At 39.1% G+C, this 23,151-nt stretch overlaps 2 protein-coding genes across 9 annotated transcripts in view; one reads left to right on the forward strand and one right to left on the reverse strand.

Annotated features, from left to right (window-relative positions):
- BORCS8 (BLOC-1 related complex subunit 8) overlaps positions 1-23,151 on the forward strand; it is a 1,082,199-nt gene that overhangs the window by 685,836 nt on the left and 373,212 nt on the right. The window lies entirely within an intron of this gene.
- RFXANK (regulatory factor X associated ankyrin containing protein) overlaps positions 1-23,151 on the reverse strand; it is a 223,150-nt gene that overhangs the window by 157,615 nt on the left and 42,384 nt on the right. For all 5 annotated transcript variants that reach the window (XM_044053915.1, XM_044053912.1, XM_044053914.1 and 2 more), the window contains exon 4: positions 17,160-17,225. In XM_044053915.1, coding sequence (XP_043909850.1) covers positions 17,160-17,225 — 66 coding nt within the window. The remainder of the gene's footprint in view (positions 1-17,159; positions 17,226-23,151) is intronic.

Consider the following 23,151-nt stretch of genomic DNA (forward strand, 5'->3'; position numbering starts at 1 on the left):
GCCTTTTTTAGGCTAAGTCTCCTCAAATTTCCTTCATAGCCAATCAAAATCAAAACTATACAGGTGCACTCCTTACAAACATTCTTAACTCTTAAAAATACAGATACTTGCATAGCCAAGACAGTGACCATGAATGTTTTCATATCCTTCTCGTGATAAACAAAACTCTGTACCAAATCATACCCAAATACTGTACCCCCCCCCCTCCACAATCACATGTAGCCTTTGTGGCAAATCTAATCAAACTGAAATCCTTCCCTGTCAAGCCTAACACTATTCTCTTGGGTGTCTTTGACTACCCCTGTATAACTGGAAAACATATAATACCTCAAATAAATATAAAAATTCCTGGAGTTCATTAATGCTGGCTCCTTTGACTAACTGGTTCTAGTCCCAACAAGGGGTTCAAAAATATTTAGTTTGGGTTTCTCTTTAATAAAGGCACCCTATGCTCAACACCTACAGTTACGACTTCACTGGTCAACTTTGGCCACCATTTGGTAACACTCACTATGAGGGTAAAAATATGATTTATCACAAAACCCTTCTATGTTTAGGAACTACTTTAAGGCAAATTTTATCCAGCTAAGAGATGACCTAATGAAATGTAAGCACTCTCTTCATCTTGATGACCCCATCTCACACCCTGCCATATTTGTGGATAATTTCTATGCCCAGTACACAGCATGCATCGAGGCATCTGTTCCCCATAAGCCATAAATCAATGCCAAATTCAAGAATAAACCTCTACTGTGGAACACTAGTATAACCAAGCTGTACAATAAAAAAATAAATTCAGACCCTGTAAAACATACTTAATACTCCATCATCTTGAAATGAACAGACAAAAAATCAACATAAAAAGTGAAACAAAATTAAATTCTCCAAAAGTATGAATTGAGGATTGCTACATCTGCTAAGGACAATCATAAAGCTTCCTTCAGCTATGTCAGAAAACTTAGAGGCAACATCCACCAATGCTCAGAGTTAATACGTAACACCTACTCAGTCCTTGAGGATACAGCCAACATATTAGGAGACAAATTTATCTCCAACTTGACTCCTCTACTGCCTTCTAACTTTCCCAATTTTATTGGCACACCTCATCTCCACCCAACATTTCCCATCTTACTAGCACACACACACCATCCCCTCTGATCATATCCTGAATGCTCTCTTCAAGGCCAAAAACATTTGATCCACGGGCCATGGTAATGTGCCAAGCTACCTTCTTGTCAGTACCAGAGACCGTGGGGTGAACTTGCTGCTAAACCTATTCAACCTCAGCCTCACCACTGGATTCATGCCAGAGGAACTGAGATCTAAGGTTCATCTTCACAAGGGGGAGGTCTACTATGGGTCCAGCAAACTACTGACCTTTAAGCCTAACCAGCCTTGTCTGCAAAGCAATGGATTATATTAACAAGAACATAGACAATCTACAAGCCTGAGATCCAAGCCAGTTTTGGTTTCCTAAAGACAGATCTTGCCTCCTGAATTTGACAGACTTCTTTAAGCATGTCACTGATGCATTAGACTTGGGCAAACTGGTTTACACTGCCTATCGGAACCTGGCCAAGGGGTTTGATACCATCCCGCATTCTGGCATTAATGAGAAGCTAATTAAATCAAACATGAACCCAAATGTCACCCACTGAATAGCAAACTGGCTAACTAGTAGAACACAATCTACTATTGTGGAAAGCTCTCTCTCTCTTCAAAAAGGGTAGTTACCAGTGGTGTACCCCAGGGATCAGTCAGAGGACCATTTCTCTTTGGTATTTACTTTTCTGATGTCAAGGCTGACATGAAGGGCCATGGCTGTCCATGTGTGCAGATGACTGCAAACTTGGAGCAGTCATCAACTCCCCAACTGACAGATTTTTCAGGAGGAACTAACACACCAAGAACTGGTGACTGGACCATGGCTTAACACTAAACACTAAGAAATGCAGCAGTGTCCTTAGGCAAAATTGGACACTAGTGCACTTCCTGCACAGGTGATACCCCTTTGAAAGTTGACTCCTCCATTAGGGACTTGGGCACTTTCATTAACAATGAACTATCTTCTGACTGTATCCACTGTTAGGGAATTCTTTTTACCTTTCCCTACTAATCACCAGTTATATTCCCACCAGAGCTAAGGAGGTGATCAGACCTCAACTCCTCTATCATTATGCTAGTTATAGACTATATCATCTCCTTTTGGTATGTACCCATCTAAACTTATAATCCAGCTTGAGTGACTGCAGCATTTGATCACTAAGATATCAAGAGCATGACTTCCTTGAGAGATCCAGACAACCTTAATTCATTTTCTCTCTTCTCCGTTTCCTTTGAGTGGTGACCTCAGTATAGCCCATAAAGCCTCAAATGATCCACTCCTGTGCAATCTCCTGCACACTGGGAAAATTAATAACACCATCAAAACATAAAAAGAACCTGTTGGGAATGTATATATAAATATATACATATGTTTGTGTGTGTGTGTGTGTGTATATATATATATATATATATATATATATATATATATATATATATATATATATATATATATATATATATATATATATATAAAAATAAATAAGTAAATATAAATTACATAAATATATTACATATTATGTATACACACGCACATCCCAGAGAATCCTCCTTTTAGGGAATACACTTCCTTTAGATGTAAGGCAGAGAAGCTCCCTGGCCCTATTTAAACAAACTGGATGAATAGATGTGCAACTGTAAATACATCCCGAGTCTGGGCCCCTCAAGGCCTCATGGAAAGGGGGCAAAACTAGGTATAATTTAGTCATACCAATAGGTATCTACAATTTGGGGTACTGCAACTAGGCTATTAATGGTCATCTGGATCCACTGCTTAATACTGACCTATAAAAATCTAATCATTCTTAAAGTACAGATCATCAACACTGCTTTGTGTACAAAGCATCTGAGCTTGTTTTTTTTTTTTTTTTTTCTGGCAAAAAAAAACGTGCACCAAAGACTGAACTAGATTTTTCGTTAGTCACAATTCTTGTATGCACGAAAGGTTTTGAGAAAAAAATGTTCTACCATGATTCTGTTTCCTCCCTCTCCACTTAACAAAAAAAAATTGATTACACTTTATTCAGCTGCTCTTACTGTAACTGTGTTCTACATATTTACCATATTTTGCTTTGTCGTGTGCTCTTAAGTGTTCAAGTGCTCTTATTCTGCATTTATTACTGCTTGTTAGTAGCCTGATTAAATATATCTGCTATTCTAAGCATCTTAGTTTTTGTTTTAGCACTTGTGCTTCAGGCCAGTTACTTCACATTTAAGAAGGTTTTTGTGGTCTACGCTCTTGTGGACAAACCCTAATCAAAACCCTCTCTCCATAAGTCCACCAAGTATTCAGAATACTATGTCTGGGCAATTCCCATCAGTTTCTTTTCTCCTGCTAGCCCTGGTCGACATGGGGATACTGAGACAGTGTAGCAGCTACCCCATGTTCACTGACAGCCCTCTTCTCCTAGCACATAATTCTTCTACTTGCGATAAATGCATCTACATCAGTAACCTGGAATCCATGCTCTCTCTCACTCCACAGTCTGTACACCTGATATAGAGGAGACTGTCAGGTCAAACACTACACCACTCACATCACATAGCCAAGCACAATATACATCCACCTATGCAGAGGTTCTCAATAAAAGCTTAACTAAACAGCAGAGACCTTCAAAGCACACTCACAAACATTCCACACACAACACCAAACACATTACACATAGCAGACAACATACCAGTGTCTCACAAACACAGTCGAAAAGGCATAACAATAAACCAACGCAGCCCATAAGGGATAACAATAAACCAAACATACTAGTCATTGGCGACTCAATTGTGTGAGACACTAATGTCCCCCTCACCAGGTTTGACAAGAAGGTCAAGGTCAGTTATCTGTCAAGTGCCAGAATCCTCCACATCACACACTCACTTAAGTCTCTCCACAACAGGTACAAGTATGACTCTGTCATGGTCCATGTTGGTGTGAATGACTTGGGACGTACCTCTCTGGACTATATGAAGAGAGACCTGAATGAGCTCTCAGACTGTGTCCCAAGCAGGTATGACCCTAGCCTTAAGGAGCATCCTACCTTCACCAAGAATGATACCACAATACCAACAAAAAGTAATTGACTTCAACAATTGGCTTAGTTACTGGTGTCTTTCCAAGGGGATCCAGTATCTGTCTGTCTGGGATGACATGGTTGACAGGCCTCAATGTTTCTTCCAGAGATCGCCTCTTCCTTTCACCCTCAGCATTCCGGACCCTGGCCAAGGCTCTTGCCTCCCCCATTGTGCCTTTTTTAGGCTATGTTCCAAAGACAAATCTTCCAACATAAAAAATCTGTCAAAAAGCAAATTGAAGGTCATGCTGCTTAATGCTAGGAGCCTTAACCTGAAAATGCACTCACTGGAGGCTCTCCTCACACTGGAAGATGCCGAAGTCTGTGCAGTCACGGCAACGTGGTTCAGGGCTGTGGACAGCATCCCTGCCTTACCAGGCTATACCTCATTCACACTTTCCAATCCCAAAGTGAGGTTAGAAAGACTAATAGTGGTGGAGTCTATATCTTCATTAAGGACAGGCACACCTCCAAACTGGTTTGCCAGGATGATGCACTGGAACTACTCCAGATGCAACTGACAGTTGGCAAGACACTCATCCAAGTTCTAGCCAGCTATAGATACCCCCCTCCATGACTCAGGACACTCACTACTCCTACCTGGCCCTACTTCACTTGGTCAAGGATCCCCCCTAACACCGTGATCCTTGGTGACTTCAACTACCCACCATAGACTGGGTGAACTATTCCTTCACTAATGCACTCACCCAAAGATTCCTTGACTTCATCAGTTCTAACGCACTAGATCAGCTCAAGTCATCCCCCACAAGGAGAGATAACATTCTGGACTTTGGTTCGCACCAACATGGGCGACTGCTGCACCACTCCCATAGTATGTTCTTCCCTGGTGAGATCAGATCATTGGTCTGTCTCATTCGAAGCCTCTGTATCCCACCCAACCCCCCCCCCCCTCCCCAGCCATAACCAGGCTAAAAAAAATTCTCAAAAGCTGACTATAGCCTCCAAAGGGAGGGAATGAGTAGCTTCACACCACCGCTCCCCTCAGAGGATGCAGACAACTATGCTGAACAGTACACCAGGGCAGTATACAAGCACCTGTACAACTGCATGGTCTCAGCCATACCCAACAGAACTAAAGTCTGCTCCTCAAGGAAACACAAACCTGTCTGGTGGACATCCTCTATCAAAAGGCTGTACAACAAAAGGAAGAAACTGTTTTACATGGGCAAAACGGAACAAATTCCAAAATGGAAAAACTCCCTCCTCCACCTCAACAAGCAAATTATGTATTGAAACTAGCCTCCTAAACAAAGGGAAAGCACAAAGCCTTCTTCAGTTACGTCAGGAACCTCCATGGCAAAGCCCAGGTTTTGTTCCGAATTAGTACTTAACGGTACCACTTGCACTAATCCTGTTGACCTGGCCAACCTGCTAGCTGATAAATTCAGCGCAAACTTCACCACCATAGCCTTCCAAAGGGCAATTCAACATCCCCGATACTTGTCCCGCACCTCACATCTCTGTAGATCAAGTATTAAAGGCCCTATCCAAGGCAAAGAACACAGCTTCCATGGGACTTGATAGTATCCCAGGATGTATTCTGCACTATCTCCAGCATGAACCACAGCCGAAGTACAGGCTTCACTCCGGCACAGTAGAGAACTGCCATTGTCATCCCCTTGATCAAAAGTGGTGCCACTGCTGACCCAGGAAGCTATCGCCCCATTAGCTTGACAAGTCTGATCTGTAAAGCCATGGAGTATATTATTATAGATCTCATAAACAAGGACATAAGCAGTCTTCAAGCACTTGACCCCACCCAATTTGGATTTGTCAAGGGCAGATCTTGCCTGTTGAACCTGATTGACTTCTTTGAGACTGTCACCACGGCCCTGGATGAGGGAAAGTCAGTACATAGAGCTTACCTTGACTTGGCCAAGGCCTCTGACACAATCCCCCATTTGGACATCATCAAAAAGCTAACACAACTTAGCGTAAATCCTTAACTCATCAGGTGGGTTGCCAACTGGCTCACCAACAGGACTCACAAGGTCAAAATAGTCGCCTCCACCTCCGACAGACCTGTCACTAATGGTGTTGCCCAGGGATCTGTCCTGGGACCCCTACTGTTTGACATCTACTTCTCAGAGGTCCAGGCAAAGACAAAGGGCCTGTGGCTGACCAAGTCTGCAGATGACTAAATTGGGTGTTGTCAGTGATTCCTCAAATAATGTTAACATACTGCAAGAAGGTTTCACAGAAGCAAATGATTGCTGCCAAAGTCATGGCCTTAAGTTAAACGGAAAAAAAATGTATTTTCATACCATTCAGCAAAAACACAGCCTCTACCGATTACCACATCAACAGCAACCCCCTAAGCACACAACCTGTGGTGAGAAACGTGGGTGTTCAGGTTGATAACAGTCTCACATTCGACCATCATGTAGCAGCAGTGGTCAGAAAAGCCTTTTACTTGGTTCATCTCATAAGTAAAGGGATTGCAACCAGAAAAAAGATTATTATCTCTATGTACTCCTCCCTCATTAGGCCAATAATTGAGTATAACACCCCGTTTGGTATGTACCTTTCCAAACACCTGCACTAACTGGAAAGGACACAGAAATACCTCACAAAGAGAATCCATGGCCTCCAACACCTGTCCTATGTGGACAGGCTCAAATCACTATCACTCTACTCAGTATCGTATAGACTGCTCAGAGGTGATCTATGTCTCGTCTACAAGGCAATATGGGAGCACAGCTTCAGGGATAGTGCCAATAAATATCCAAGAACCAAGTGGTTTTTTCAGTGCTTTCACCACTTGGTTCTTGGATATTTATTGGCACTATCCCTGAAGCTGTGCTTGGACATCTGTTTTGTTTTTTGCAGCTTCCCTCATTTTTGGTTGTAAGGCAATATGGGACCCTGCTCTACTAGACATGCTCCATGTTCGTAAGTCTAACTCCTCGCGCATTACCCGCTCAAAAGGCCTAACTCTAATGTGCAACATTGACAAAACCTGCTAAAGACAGAGGTTTGTCTCCCAGAGGCTGCCTCTTCTCTGGAATATACTTTTCATACACATCAAACACAAGAGCAACCTTGAGTGGATGGGTAAAGACAAATCTGTCACAGGGGTTCCATTTGTATCCCTCATTGACAGGTGCTGACTGAGGTTTCATTTTGGGGATAAACTCTTGGCTAGGCTTGTAAGGGCCCTAGGGCCATTAGCCCAATAACCTTTTATGATCCTATATATCAATACACAACCAGCTTTTAATTAGCAACATTTTCTTTTGATATATTCAATACTGTTTTGGTAATATTTATAGATTCTGTGTCTTACTTTTACTTTTCTCACCTTTGTCTTTTCAGAGGTTCGCACCATTTTACTTAAATTCTGCATAAGCAAACTCATGTAAAACAACCAAGTACTGAGCTGGAGTGAGAGTGAGAAAATAACAGAAGATAACAATCCAAGATGTAAAATCCACATAGTTTATTGCATACAAGAACAAACGGATAAGCGCTTTCACTGTATCAGCTTCTTCAGATCCATGAAACAAACCTCCTAACACAAACTAGTTATATATTAAAAGCACACTGAGACAATTAAAAAATTAACCTATCAAGAAGATGATCCAACACAAACCTCTATTTAAAGGCATAGCAAACTGCAAAGAACAGAAAAAAAGCTCACTACAAGAATATAAAAGCATAAAATAACTTAAAACATCCGTAAAATGACTTTAAACACTCCATAGAATATATAAAAGATTTTCCAAAACACATAAACTAATACATGAAAATTTTTTATATATAAATACATAAAAAACTTTGAGACATAAGGACATAATGTAGGCATACGCATATAAGTAATTACAAATAGTCACTTTACATGCCTGCGCTGCCTTAGGCTAGGTTTTATGGATGCCCTTTCATTTAAACCCAGTCCCCTATCAGCCCTTAAAAGTGTTATCCAGTCACTCTCTTTTCCTTCAGTGTATATCCTAACATCACCACCCCTCTGATTTGGGGTGATGACCTCTAACACTCTAAACAAAAACTTGTGGTCATGACCATGCGTGACCACGTGTTTAGCTAAAGAATTATGCAACATACCCTTCCTAATGTGGTAATTATGCTCTCTCATCCTATCGCTGAGTGGGCGGTTGGTCTTACCCACGTAGAAAGAGGAACACAACTGACACACTGCCAAAAAGACGACATGCGGTCATACAATTCGCCTCCACTTTAGTATAAAAACTCTTCTCAAATCAGGATGAAAAACTCCACATTGCTGTCTATAAAAGGGCAAAAGTTGCAGTGACCACAGGGTCTGGTACATCCTACCTTTTTAGGATGTCTATCATGTCTTGGATAGCACAACATCCTTTTCAAGTTGTTCTTATTCCTAAAAAGATAACGTGGAGCTTCACCTACTATCTGCCTAAGGTCATCATCGACCTGCAGGACACCCCAAAACTTACTGACAATCTCCCTGATTTCAAACTGATCTGATGAAAAAGTTGTGGAACTTAACACAGCGATCAATCTTTTTATCCCCAGCAACACTAGGATATATGGGTCCAAAATAAGGACTGGCTACAGTCAAACGTGGGTGTGTACTTCATCCAGATGATGGTTGACCTCATTCACATTATACCCCCTTTCTGTTAACCTCCTTGTCAGGTTATCTAATTCATTGGTAAACCCTATATCCATAGGGTTTAACCTTGAGGCCCTAATTGCCTGTCCTTTCATAATATTCCTAAATATGAACGGTGGATGCATGCTCGTTCTCATAAGTAATGAGTTACAGTGACAGGTCTTACGAAAAACCCGTGTTGATAATATCATCTGGTAACCTTTCAACAAACAGATCCAAAAATTCAATCTTATGCTCAGAGAAATGCATAGTAAACTTGAGGAAGGTAGTTAGATTGTTCATCATTGTATACATAGATTGCAAGTGTGCCAATGTCCCTTTCCATAAAACAAAAAGGTCATCCACAAACCGCCGATAAAATACTACATGCTCCCTGAACAATGTTTGACAAAACAACACATGTTCCTCCCAATGGGCTAGAAATATGTTAGCGTAGCTGTTCGCACAAGGTGTGCCCATGGCTACGCCATCACATTGCCTGTAAATAACATCTCTGAACATAAATAAGTTATTTTCAAGAACCAGTTCTAGAAAGTGTGTTATCAAGTCAATCTTAACATCCAAGTAGTCACTATGCTCCTTTAAATATTCTGAAACATAGGTAAGTCCTAGCCCATTCGGTATAACTGTGAAAAGGGACTGCACATCAAAGGTCACAAATATACAGTCCACAACAGTTCCTTGTTGTTTAATACATTCATAGAGGTCTATTAAGAACTGCTTAGAGTCTCGTAATACAAAAGTATTATTATTCAAAACTTGCCTTAAATGTTTTTCTATAAAGACAGATAGATGCTCAGTTACCCACCCACGACCAGAAACAATTGGTCTCATGGGTGGGTCTTTAGGGTCTTTATGTATCTTGGGTAGCCCATGTATCACAGGAATAACAGGCGCCCTGATGAAAAGGTATTCATATAACTCCTTCCCTATTAAATTACTCTTAAAAGTATCCAAATGTGTACAGCCAACATACCTAATAATATCATTAACATCATCCACTGTAATCACTTCATAAAACTTATCAAGCAACATCATTTCCATGGTTGTGTTATAATGCAAAGTATCCATAACAACAATCCTACCACCCTTGTCTGCTGGCCTTATAATGATGGTGGAGTCATCTTGTAATTTCTTTAAGCTTAACCTCTCCTTATAGGTAAGGTTATCACACCTCATAGGTCTCCTATCTCTCTTGCTGTCGTAAAAGCTGTATAATTCATCTTCCGTTAGTTTTAAGAAAGCCTCAACCAAAGGATGATTGGTGGGCAGAAACTCACTCAAATTTTTAAATATGAACTCCCTATTATCAGCTGATTCATTACTGGAACCCTTAAACATATATTTTAACATAACATTTCTGCAAAACAATTTAAGGTCTGTAATAGTATCCGTTAACCTACTCTGTGTCTTTGGAATAAAATTCAACCCTTTACTCAACAGCCTAATGTCGTCAATACTAAGTATTACTTGAGATATATTGTGAACTAATGTTTGTTGGTCCACATCTTTTTCAGGGTCTGATGGGATAAGGGTTCCCCTGAAGACTTTCTTTTCTGTCTGCCTCGACTCATGGAGTGTGACCTCCGTGGGCCTTTCTCCAGGCGTGTAGGTAGAGGAAAAGACAAATCAGGGCTAATATTACTACTTGAATCTACTTGCTCTGCCCTTATCTTTGGTCTCATCACAACTTCAGATTTGCCAGCCAAAGATGTGGGTTTATCCTTATTAATGCGCACTTCAGGATATAGATTAGTGCCTGGCTGCATACTAGGATGTATAATATGTATGACATCATTAGAATCATTATAATCATGCACAAAGGCTTCATTGACAAGTGATTCCCCTCTAATCAGGGGACCACCAACATCTTTTCCTGTAGTGTTCTCTATACAAACTTCAGACCTATGAGACTCTGTATTAACAACATTATTACATTTAGTCACAGTACCAACAACTTCAGCTTCCAAAGTCCTAGTATTTACATTAATGTTCACATTATTATTGTCCTTAGTAATAGGGTCATGGTCAAACTTATCAGAACCATGCCTCCTATTTGTATAAACAGTAGAGGGAGTAACAGTATTATTACCATTTCTGGGCCACATAAACACATGGCCCAGTTTAAAATCCGTAATGTCCCTAGTAGCCTTATGCCTTTTCTGCTGAAGTAGTTTACGTTCAAACGCTAACACACTGTCCAATACATTCTCGGAGTGGCTGTACTACTTCACTAGGGAATTCACCAAAGAGCGCTTGTTGTGTCATATTAATACTGTCAGTTAACTTAGCTTCCTCTGGACGAAAAAAGTCAATGAGGAGCTGCAGATATTTCCTGCTTACCTCGATATTCTTTTTCATCAGATCAGTTTGAAATCAGGGAGTTTGTCAGTAAGTTTTGGGGTGTCCTGCAGGTCGATGATGACCTTAGGCAGATAGTAGGTGAAGCTCCACATTTTCTTTTTAGGAATAAGAACAACTTGAAAAGGATGTTGTGCTATCCAAGACATGATAGACATCCTAAAAAGGTAGGATGTACCAGACCCTGTGGTCACTGCAACTTTTGCCCTTTTATAGACAGCAATGTGGAGTTTTTTCATCCTGATTTGAGAAGAGTTTTTTATACTAAAGTGGAGGCGAATTGTATGACCGTACATGTCGTCTATTTGGCAGTGTGTCAGTTGTGTTCCTCTTTCTACGTGGGTAAGACCAACCGCCCACTCAGCGATAGGATTACCACATTAGGAAGGGTATGTTGCATAATGCTTTAGCTAAACACGTGGTCACGCATGGTCATGACCACAAGTTTTTGTTTAGTGTGTTAGAGGTCATCACCCCAAATCAGAGGGGTGGTGATGTTAGGATATACACTGAAGGAAAAGAGAGTGACTGGATAACACTTTTAAGGGCTGATAGGGGACTGGGTTTAAATGAAAGGGCATCCATAAAACCTAGCCTAAGGCAGCGCAGGCATGTAAAGTGACTATTTGTAATTACTTATATGCGTATGCCTACATTATGTCCTTATGTCTCAAAGTTTTTTATGTATTTATATATAAATTTTTTTCATGTATTAGTTTATGTGTTTTAGAAAATCTTTTATATATTCTATGGAGTGTTTAAAGTAATTTTACGGATGTTTTAAGTTATTTTATGCATTTATATTCTTGTAGTGAGCTTTTCTTTTCTGTTCTTTTTCTGTTCTTTGCAGTTTGCTATGCCTTTAAATAGAGGTTTGTGTTGGATCCTCTTCTTGATAGGTTAATTATTTAATTGTCACAGTGTGCTTTTAATATATAACTAGTTTGTGTTAGGAGGTTTGTTTCATGGATCTGAAGAAGCTGATACAGTGAAAGCGCTTATCCATTTGTTCTTGTCTGCAATAAACTACGTGGATTTTACATCTTGGATCTTCTGTTATTTTCTCACTCTCACTCCTGCTCAGTACTTGGTTGTTTTACAAATTTTTTTATATTTCTGTGAGCAGGGGCGTTTACCTGTGAAGCAGCAATTTGTCAGACTTTTTTATAAGCAAACTCATATCAAACATGCTGTATTGCAAAAAATAAAAATAGAAAAAGCCTTTATGCTTTCAGGCATCTCTGTAGTGACTGTCTGGTTCATAAATTCTGTCGTATAAGAATGTGCCTTTTGGCTTCAGTCCCACATCATCTTCTTCTTCTTTCAGCTTTTTCCCGGGTTAGGGGTCACCACAGCGGATCACCTGTCTGCTCATGATTGGCAGTGGAGTTTTACAGTGTCGAGCTGCCAGCCCGGCGTCCAACATTCCACACAAAGCATACACACACACTCACACCTAGGGCCAATTTTTAGTGTGTCCAATTCACCTACCACATGTCTTTGGGATGTGGCAGGAAACCGGAGCACCCGGAGGAAACCCACGCGACCACAGGGAGGACATGCAGACTCCACACAGAAGGCACCCCAGCCGAGAATCGAACCAGAGAACCTCTTGCTGTGAGGCGGCAGCGCTACCTGCTGCACCACAGTGGCCGCCCAAACAGTCCCACATCTATGTCTTAAAATTCAGACAGTTTTAAATGTTTTCAAATTTAGTCAGTTTCTTCACATAAAAGAAACTGCCACCTACACTTAAAACTGTCTGGTCTCTAGTTTTTTTTTTTTTTTTTTTTTTTTTTTTTACAGAGACTTTGGAGTTCAACAATTTCTTGCAGTTTTGTCAAAGACCACTTCAGCACTTCATTTTTGCATAAACAAACAATATCTTATTTTCCACATGCAGATTTCCAATATATGTATGAATGTCAGTCTTGGACACTTCACTTAACTTCCTTTTGGGAGTGGCAAACACATACACACTGGTTCTCAGATGCATACATTTACCCTTCTTGTATGAAATTAAGCTTTAAATTTTCCGACCTGACTAAAATTAATTTTTGAGACATCTTCACCAAGTTTGTTGACAGTATTAAAATATTCAATTTTAAATCACAATGAAAAAAATACTATTCCAGTAACTTTATTTTTTAAAATTGCCACGATATTAATGTGTGCTTGTGGCTGGTTTTACCCTCCTGTTTCCACCAGTTATCTAACAGTGTCCTATAAAGGTACAGACACTCTAGATGTAACAGCTCAAACCTGTTTATTTTATAAATGTTCATCTCTGTTCATCTCAAAGCCTTGTCACTTCATGTCCTTATACATTCGGTCTTGTAGGACAGTTTTGAGAACTATGTACCCACACATGAATTAGTTCAACAGCACCCATATTTATGGGGACATGATACAATGAAGTATTTGGGTGTATGGATTAAAAAGGCTTCTGTTATGGCAGCCAAAGATATGTGGTAAGAGATTAAACAAAAGACAATATAAAAACTGACAACCTGGAAGAGCTTGATAAAGCAGTGAAAATGTTTTTAGTCCCTTTAGTTTACATACAGGTCAGGTCTGAATGACAGTTAATAAAGACTTTGGAATTTGTTTGGGACGGGAAAAGGGCTAGATCATAATCTTATGTCCATAAAGTGCTCTGTTGACTTTTATGTGATAATACTAAAGAAGGGAGCACTTTTAATGTTTCCTCTTTAGAAACTAATTCATTTTAGTATCAAGTTGTGATTGGTTCATGTACTTGAGGTTAAGTCAGGGAGGGGTGGTTTTTGTATTGCACTTAACCAGCCGAAAATGCTTGACTGATATTTTTATCTTGCTACAAGTTTCATTTTCAAACGACATCTTGTTGGGTTTGGCTCCATTTTCTCAAATTTCACCACACACAATTTATTTGGACACTTGTAATTTACTGTTCCATTCAAACATGGAAAAATATTTGAATTTAATAATATTTGCCATTTCATTTCTAAAAAAAAAATCAAATTCATCATCTCTGTTCCCTTTAAAATTTTCAGAAACAAAATCTGCCACATGAAGGATATTTTTTAAACCCAATACAATTATTGAAATGCTTGCCTAAAGTATTAGTCACATTCTTTTTTAATAACATAGCAATATTCATAAATTCTCTCTGTACATTATATGCTTAACTGATAAAACATGGAGCAAAATAAACCGCAAAAGAAGTACTGCATGTGAAATACCCAGACATTACATATGATCTATTGGGGGAATCACCAAAAAAAAAAAAAAAAAGGCTTTTCCCGGTTAGGGGTCGCTACAGCGGAACTCTGGTCCGCTAATGATTGGCAGTAGATTTTCACGAACGCCAAGGTGCCCTTGCTATCTACAGATTCTTTCTGTTGGTTTTCTAATTATTTTTAATATTTTCTCTCCTTTATTATTAATGTCTAAGTCCCAGCCATTTGAAACAACTGCTCATTTCTCAGTAACCTCCACCAATTATTTTTCATAATGTTTCTGATGGTAAAATTGTCACAGAACACAAGCAGCACAGAAGTGGGTCAGTTTCTGATCTCATCCTTCTCACTAGGCTTCTTATAACCTGTATCACAGGCATCAATTTGACTATCTTCCAGAACGGCCTCAACAGCTTTCTTGGGAAACCTTCTTAATATGAACAGATTGTGTAATGTTATTAAATTCGTACACAAGACTAACACAAGGTATGTTTTTTGTTTCTTTTTTACTTGTTTGGCTAATTACACCTTTTGAAGCAGTTTTTGTACTTCATTTGTTTTAACAAGGCTTTGTTGTGCACTGAGGATGTGACAGGAATTACTGGAATTGTCTGTTATTCCAGTCTGTTGCATAGTACGCAATGTGAAGAAACAGTTGTTACGAGTCCTTTCAGCAATAAGAACTGCATGTCCACTATACAATGTAATGGGTCTGGTGATTCCCTGGTCAGAGTTCATTATATTAAAGGTATTCTGAGGGAACCAGAGGTTTCTTTTGAAAATACAGACCTGGGGGACTTCAGTTTAAATAGATCATAAAGTACACACACAGTTTTTGACAAATGTTCTACTTTTAAAGATTAAGCAGCACCATTGTTCCAGTTACAAAAGTTGCAGTAGGACAAAACTTTTTTTTTTTTAAACATTGTTTACAACATTCTTTTAACAGTTTCCAGAGGTTTAAGGATAATCAATAAATGACTAATTGGTGGATTTTATTGTGAAAGGAGGTGGTGTTTCAATTTGTTGGGAACGAGCCATTCAGTGTGTAGATATATTTCTGAGAGTCCAAATTTTTTTTTGTGAATTCAACAATAGATCATATCCAGTACCTGGCTGTTTCATGTGTCATTCTTCTTCTGTGGTTTATTTTGCTCAGTGTGTTATCTGTGAACCTATTATATAGTGAAAGACAATAGGCAATTTAGGAAGTGAATTTCTAAGCATCATTATGCTATGCAAATAATGGTTCATGGAAACATTCCAAAAAATAACTTTCATGAAGTAGATTTTATTTCAGAACATATTAATGGGAATACGGATGATGTTTTCTTTTTTGTTTAGAAATGAAATCACAAATACTATTAAATTCATATATTTTTCCAGGTGTGAACAGAGAAGTAAATTACAAGTGTGTGAGAAACAGAAATAAGAATCAAAATAGATGCACATAACTTTTTTATGTTGGTGAGTTTAAAAGATTATTAGGTCACATGATTAAATACCTCCAAAATCACATGATGTAAATAATGGTTGGTGTGTATGGTTTATTTCTGCTGATAAAGACCTCTTTGAAAGTCAAACACATTATCGTTTCCTAGTACACAATGTTTGCTTTTTATTTTATTTTGCTTTTACCCAAAGCAGATAACCGTTCCCCTTTGGCTCCTAGGACATAAGGTCTCCACTTATCTTCTTCTAGACTTTAGTGCCTCACTTAAGTAGCCTGTAAACCACTCTTGTCAGGTCATACTGCCTGGTATCTACAGCCTGTCTTTTTTCTTTCCCTCTCCTAAAGACTCTCTTTCTGTCTCAACTGCTGGCTTTACAATGTCATGTAGGATTCACCTATTTATGTTATCTATGGCAACTCTTAAAGAGAACAGTTTTCCTCTTTGTCAGACTATTTATTCAGTATTGTGGAATTCCCTGTTATACAAGAAACTTCAGTGTGAATACAGTGAGAGTTTAAGAAAGGATGTACAAAGTGTAGCTGTGCTATTTTTAAAGATAATGTAGACTACATCAAGCAAACCTAGCCCCTGTTTTCATAGAAAAGAATTAGGAATACTACAATACATCAGGAGACTAATATCAGAACTGCACAACTGTTTGAAATTGTCTGACTGCACAAGGGTGCACTGCAGGAGAGGAAAATACCTATTCAAGATGCAGCAAACCTGTAAGTTGATTGTAATAATAAGCAACATATGCTTGGAAATGTGGAGAAGGGGCTTTGCCTACCACAGAAAACACACAACAGAATTTGTCAGAATAGTATTTTGGACTGCTTGTTTCACAAAAAGGGCATTCACACTGAGGACAGCCACACTGATGATCCAACCCCCTAAATAGTGTGCCCCATCCACTTTAACACCCCCAAAGAGCACTACAGTACACACAACTGTTACTGAAGCATTGTTGATGGTCAAGGGACAGGTAATCAGACAGCATCAGATGCAACTAACCCAGTACGCATCACAAATGTTTATGCCATGCATGCACACACGCACACTGCTTTATACAGTGATACCATGAAACAAGTCATTCTAGAGCTTGTTAAACTGGAAATGTGTGGTAAAGGAATAATATACTGAAGTCCGGTCTTGCAAACTTCACCCTTTTTTGCTTTCCCACTGTACCATACAAGTTTATTCATATGGCCATTTCATACTACTTCACCTAGGCATAGCACATAAGTATATGCATTCCCCAAACACTCCTAAATTTCCCCAGTAATGTAGCACTCTAGGGAAAATAACTGCATCATCAGATTCCTACCTTTTTGGAGAATTTCGCAGAGCTGACTCTTCTCTCCATGTGCAGCTAGTTGATGAATAGTCAGTGCTGTAATGACAAAAGTGCAGTGGTTGGCGCAACACATACTCTGTATCACTACTATTGCTTAAGCACCTACAACTCTGCAAACACTTGCACTATTAGGGTGCTCATGTTCAGAACCCCCATCCCATACCATTAAGTTACAGGAAAGAAAAAATAAATTTCTGCAGCATTCATTCACCCTTTCTTGGACAAAACTATAGTGATGCACTGTGTGCATTCCAATAAACACCTCTCCCCACTTCTTGCATGAACTCGTTCTGTAGGGTGTACTCCAAAACAGACTATGGTCATAAACAGACTGTTATCAACATTCACACACAATGTATTCACAAACATGCCCACCTAGGATATTTATTCATCTGAAAAAAATTTCAGCACACACACACACACGCGAGGACCGACCACAAAACAAGCATATCTGCATAGATATAACCAAGATTAAAATATTCAAAACTAGAATATCAGCAAAAAGTTTATAGAAGACAAGCTTCCCAGGTAAGAACTCTCTAGAAGATACTCAAGAGGGCTATATGAATGCTTAAAGCATTTTTTCATATGACCCCCTGTGCAAAAGAAAAATGCTTAAAAAAAGACCAAATGGTCCTGCAAGTATGTCTTAATGGTAGCCACTCAATTGCCTGTAGCCCACAGACTGTTATACACACCTGATCTCTTCTAACATTATGTACTCTGAGCCTAGGAATGCCTTTCTGGACTGAATTGCAATGTTCAAACATTTATCAGTCCAAGTACTCCTTTCCCACACGTGAGGAGGGACCAAGTCCTTCCACCTCTTTGTACTCTCACACTTGGTGCTTCTATAACTGTCCACTGTACTAAACTTTTTCAGTGTGCACATGGCCAGCACCTTAGTACCAGTGGTGTGTGGGCAGTAAAGACCCTTGAAAGTTAATGATGCTAAAACTAAACCATTAAACCTAGTGTGAAATGACTGTGGTGACAGCAAATAAGATGACAGAATGCAGAGCGCGTGAGGCATAAAATAAGATTCATTACTTCTTTATAGGTAACCATATATACAGTAAAGACTGCAGTTTGAGACTGTACTCAAAAAAATTCTCAAAAGGACTTCAATACTAAGGACAGGCTAAAGACTGGAACTGTACAGTCCAGAACAAGAAAAGGGGACATAATATGTATAGAAATGGTACAATGTGACATGACAGATGAGGGTCACCCAGCAGCAAGGGGGAGGGGGGAATATTATCTTTAGCAGTAAATGGGGGAAACCTTCGGGTAGCACTTACTCAGTTTAGTAGGAAACAGAGAGTAGGTGATCTCTAGCCTGTACAACCACTGGGTTTCAAAAGGCTTCAGACAGATAAAATATACAAAGAAAGAACTATATGACTCAAAAATTCAAGCTAACAAACAGACTGCAAGGACCAGGGGTAAATTTCAACTGACAACTTTCATATGCTGGAATACTCCATACTTCCAACCAATAACCAGTTTAACATCTTTTCAGGGTGCTATTCACTATTACTTTACTTGTCATGAAAACCAGACACAATACACCACACAATGTTCAACGTTAACCTGGAGCAGAAACACTAAACCTACCAGATGCAAAGGATGAAGAGCTAACATTTCAAGCAAATGTTTAACACAGAAATAAAACCAATCATTATTTTTAGAGAACATAAGATCCATTATCAAGCACTTTTAGAAGGTATACGTTTATATACTGTGGTCAAGGGCGCCCGCAGGCAGGTGCAAGGGGGTGCACTTGCACCCCCCTGGATTTTCTTAATGATATCTGCAAAAGACACTTTTTTCTATTTTATTTCCGCTTACTTTTTTTTTCTGTAAAAGACACTTTTTTCTATTTTATTTCCGCTTACTTTTTTTTTCTGTAAAGCCTGCATTGTTCGTAGAATCGGACTTTTAGGAAGAAATGTTAGCGGAGGTGGTGTGGCAGGCAGTCACATGACACAATGATGCATACTTGATTACTAACGTGACAAGTGTCAAACTCCTCCTTAAACTTTATAACTGGCGACCGCATCATTATGGAAGACTGCAGGTGGACAGTGGAGAAGACTATCCTTCCTGATTCATGGCTGTGGCTATTCAAAACCATCGTGTGGTGGAAGGACTGGACTGGTGGTGGTGTTGGTACAAGAAGAAGGTAGGTTGGTTGCTCCACTCCTGAGTCGGAGTCCTTTTTTTTTCACAGTGACTGAACACTTGGCGGTTGTCGCCAAAACACAAAAGTGGCGCGCACTTACTTGAGATGGAGTTTGTGTGAGTGAGTAGTGCTCTGCACCTTCCGTGACCCCCGTGTGTATATTTTGTGAATTTTGTAAAAGAAAGAAGTGTTTCAGTATCCTTTCCCTCATACTTAGTTGAACCTCCCCCCTATATATAGAGCTACATTTTTCGAGTGTGGAGTGGTTAATGACTGCTCTAATTGCATTACTTAATATAACATACATACTTATTAATTGACTTATAGCTGGTTCTTCATCCTTTTTTCCAAAGATGTGTGATTCATTTCTCAGCTAGCAACAGGACCAAAGTTGCAAATTGCTGCGTATGCCTTTGGAGGGTAAAAGGTACTTCTTCCACCACAGTAACAGAAGCAATGGGGGGGGGGGGGACTCTAATTTGTCCTTCTAGAACTTTATTTAAAAGCGTTTGAAGTGCACTCTTAAAGTTAATCAGCCTGGGGAAAAATAAAATGTGTAGATCCAGTCTCCCCTTACTACTTGGTTACAGTTATAGTTAGTGTCTTCACCCAGTATTGGCTTTGTTCAGGTATTTATTGGCTTCATCCAGGTTTTTTGCTAATGTTGAGAGCTATGGTAAGAATTGATTTCACTGAATATGTTTGGGGGCTATATTCTCCCATTACTGGTTTTGTCTGGGTGTTATTTGCTAAGAGGTTGAGAGCTATGGTGAGAACTGAATTCACTGAATGTTTGGTGGTTGTAGTCACCCATTATTGGCTTTGTTCAGGTCTTTTGTGCTAAGAGGTTGACAGCTGTGCTATGGTGAGAACTGAATTCACTAAATGGTAGCTATTTAAGTTTCAGTCTTCCTCTTTCACAAAACAGTTGATTTGGCGTAGTGGTATGTTGCTCTGACTGTTTTGCACTGGGTCCCCTGGGTTCAAGACGTGGCAGTGAAATGTATGGTGGTAACGCAGCATTTTATTCTAGCAACTTTCAAACATTATACAAGCAATGTTTAAAATGTGTCCCTGGTTTTTGTCCCCCCCCCCCCAATAAATTTTGGCTTTTTCCAGATTTTTTGTGCTGAAAAGTTCAGAGATACAGCTGAGTGTCGAGTAGATTTTACAAGGAGCCGAGAGCTGCAGGGGAGCAAAAGTTTAGGGCTGCTTGTGTTTAGTCTGCTTGCATTGTTAATAGCACAACAGATAGTGTACTTGCTGAAGGCTGTGGGTTCTACTCCCACAGTAGGTAAATGCATTGCTGATGCTGTATTGTGTTGTAAAGGGGGTGGATGCTGCAGTCTTTTTGGCAAAGATAACTAGTAACTATGAACCTGTTAACAGTTTGCTATCCATTCCCTATTGTGGTATTACTAGCTTTTCATTTTTTTATTGCATGCAACAAAAGCAATTTATTCTTCAAGGGTAACAGGCACTTTATTTGTAGATTAAACAATGACATATAAATTGTTTGCTAGCAGCAACCTCTTTATTAGTTACAAATTTTTTCAATGTGGAGTTTACTACTTCAGAGATTGTGTATATTTTTTACTGATACTGGTGGACTTGAGTAGACTTTTTATGATGGTAATGTTCTGAATTGGGCAGTTTTGTCATTGGTGGATGCTTTTTGTTTCATTGTTTACTGGAAAAATGTTCAAAACAATAAATTTAAAATGCCCTCTAACAACTGTACTGTATTGTACAAGGAATATAATGTAATACAGTCCGGAAGGTGTATCAAAGAGCACGTGTATGTTATGTTCGAGGGGCCTATGATTTTGTAGACAGCCCAGAGTTAATATTTGCCATTGGCAAAATGCACTTTCTCTAAAAGTGGTTTTCAGTGCTGTTTCAATGCATGCGAATTTCAAGAGCAGAGAAGTGTTAATGTTAGTCTATTTTCATTGTGAGACTGCATTGCTTTAACAGATATGTATTAGGGTTTGTGCTGTAAAATGCAAAATAAAACTTTCAAATGAAATCCTAAATCATCGCAGAAGTAAAGCAGTATGCACATTAGTGTTTATGATAAATGGGGCAAAATAACCAAGGAATGGGACATTGGAATGGCTGCAGGGGGGAGGCTCCATTTGACCATGATTTTGTGAGTGGGGGTAGCAAGCTCAGACAGCCCCGGTTGAACTATACCTCTCAGTTGTCCATATCTTTGCAGAATGAATAGATATTTGCTGCTTATTTTTGGTTTGTTCCTCAAATTTGTGACTTTCTAGCAAATCATTTAGGAATGAAGCCATTAAATGACAGACATTGAGTTTCAGATGTCATAACCTTCAGAAAAATGCATGCTAATGCAAGACTGTCTTTACGTTTATACAAGAGCAATTTTTAGTAGTGTTTGTATGTTCCCCAATATATTTGGCCTTGTTCAGATTTCCTGCATTAAGAGGTTGAGAGGTACGTGCAAATCACTTTGTAGATTAGGAATATCCAAACATCTCAATTGTCCCCAATTCTGGCTCAAAATGTTGCTCTCCCCTAATAATCCCTCCTCCAAAATGGCAATTTTGGAAGAAAATGTGGAGGGTTTACAATTATATATAACTGTAATGATCACTTATAGATTTCCTTTATTTCAGAAATGCATGTGGATGCTCTTATTTTGTTGGCTGCTTCAAGTTAACTGTTAATATTAAAAAGGTGTCCCTTTTTTGACAGGTATTTTTGCATCACATTTTGGTCCGTTTTCATAAAATTGTGGTTTTCTGGCAAATTAGTGGCAAGTCATTAAAGATTGAAGTTAGAAAATAATGGCAGACATTTGAGTTTCAGATTTCATACCCTTCAGAAAATTTGTACTAATGCAAGATCTACCTGTTCTATTTAAGTTATAAGAGCAATATTTAAAAATTGGCCTTATTTTTGGGCTTGTGTCGCACTTCTAGTTCTGTGTATGGCTTTGTCCAGATTTCTTGCTCTGAAGTTGAGAGGTATGAGTGTCAGATCCATCACTGTCAGCCAGAGACATTTCATATTGTGACATACTTATTGCACCCCACTCCCCATTGTAGTGGCTCTGGATGTGTCCATGGAAGGCAAGGAGCAGTTATGCAGTGTAAGTGTGCAGAGTATTCCCCCATCCAAAGTAGATCACAAATCTGACCGTGGCTTTTCATCTGTCCTTGATTTTGCAAAATGTTCTGGTTTTTGTACTGTTGATTTATGCTTCTTATTCTGGAACTGTATGCTGTCACAGTGCCCTGTTTCTCTGTTTAAGTAGCCATGGTTTAATGAACATCAGGTAAGTTTGTCGGAGATTGTAAGATGCAAGTAAGCTTTAGTAAGCTTGTCGGATATTGTAAGATGCAAGTAAGCTTTAGTAAGTATATTGTTAAAGAATTACCAGCATTGAAAGCCTTTTCGTTGTTGCCATGCAGAGAATATTTACATGACTAGATAATGTATAAGCCTTGGGTATTGAAATGCATATGACAGTATTTTATTTATTTTATTTGCAGTTGGTTTGCCAGGATAGTCCATTGGGCCAAATGAACCCGTTTTCAATGGAGTCCTGGGGAGAAAAGCTCCAAAACTAAGTAGGTTATTAATAGATATACAAATTATACAATTACACAGAAGTTAATCATACAAGAAATAACAATTTGCAAATAATACAACAAAAACTAGAGCGAGTACAATCTAGTGATGAAATTAATGGGTAATACAGACTAAAGGGAAATTTAGCACAAAAGCACTGAGAAATAACATATT

This window comes from Protopterus annectens, chromosome 13.part0, assembly GCF_019279795.1.
Source record: "Protopterus annectens isolate FY-2018-M chromosome 13.part0, PAN1.0, whole genome shotgun sequence".
Classification (NCBI taxonomy): Eukaryota; Metazoa; Chordata; order Ceratodontiformes; family Protopteridae; genus Protopterus; species Protopterus annectens.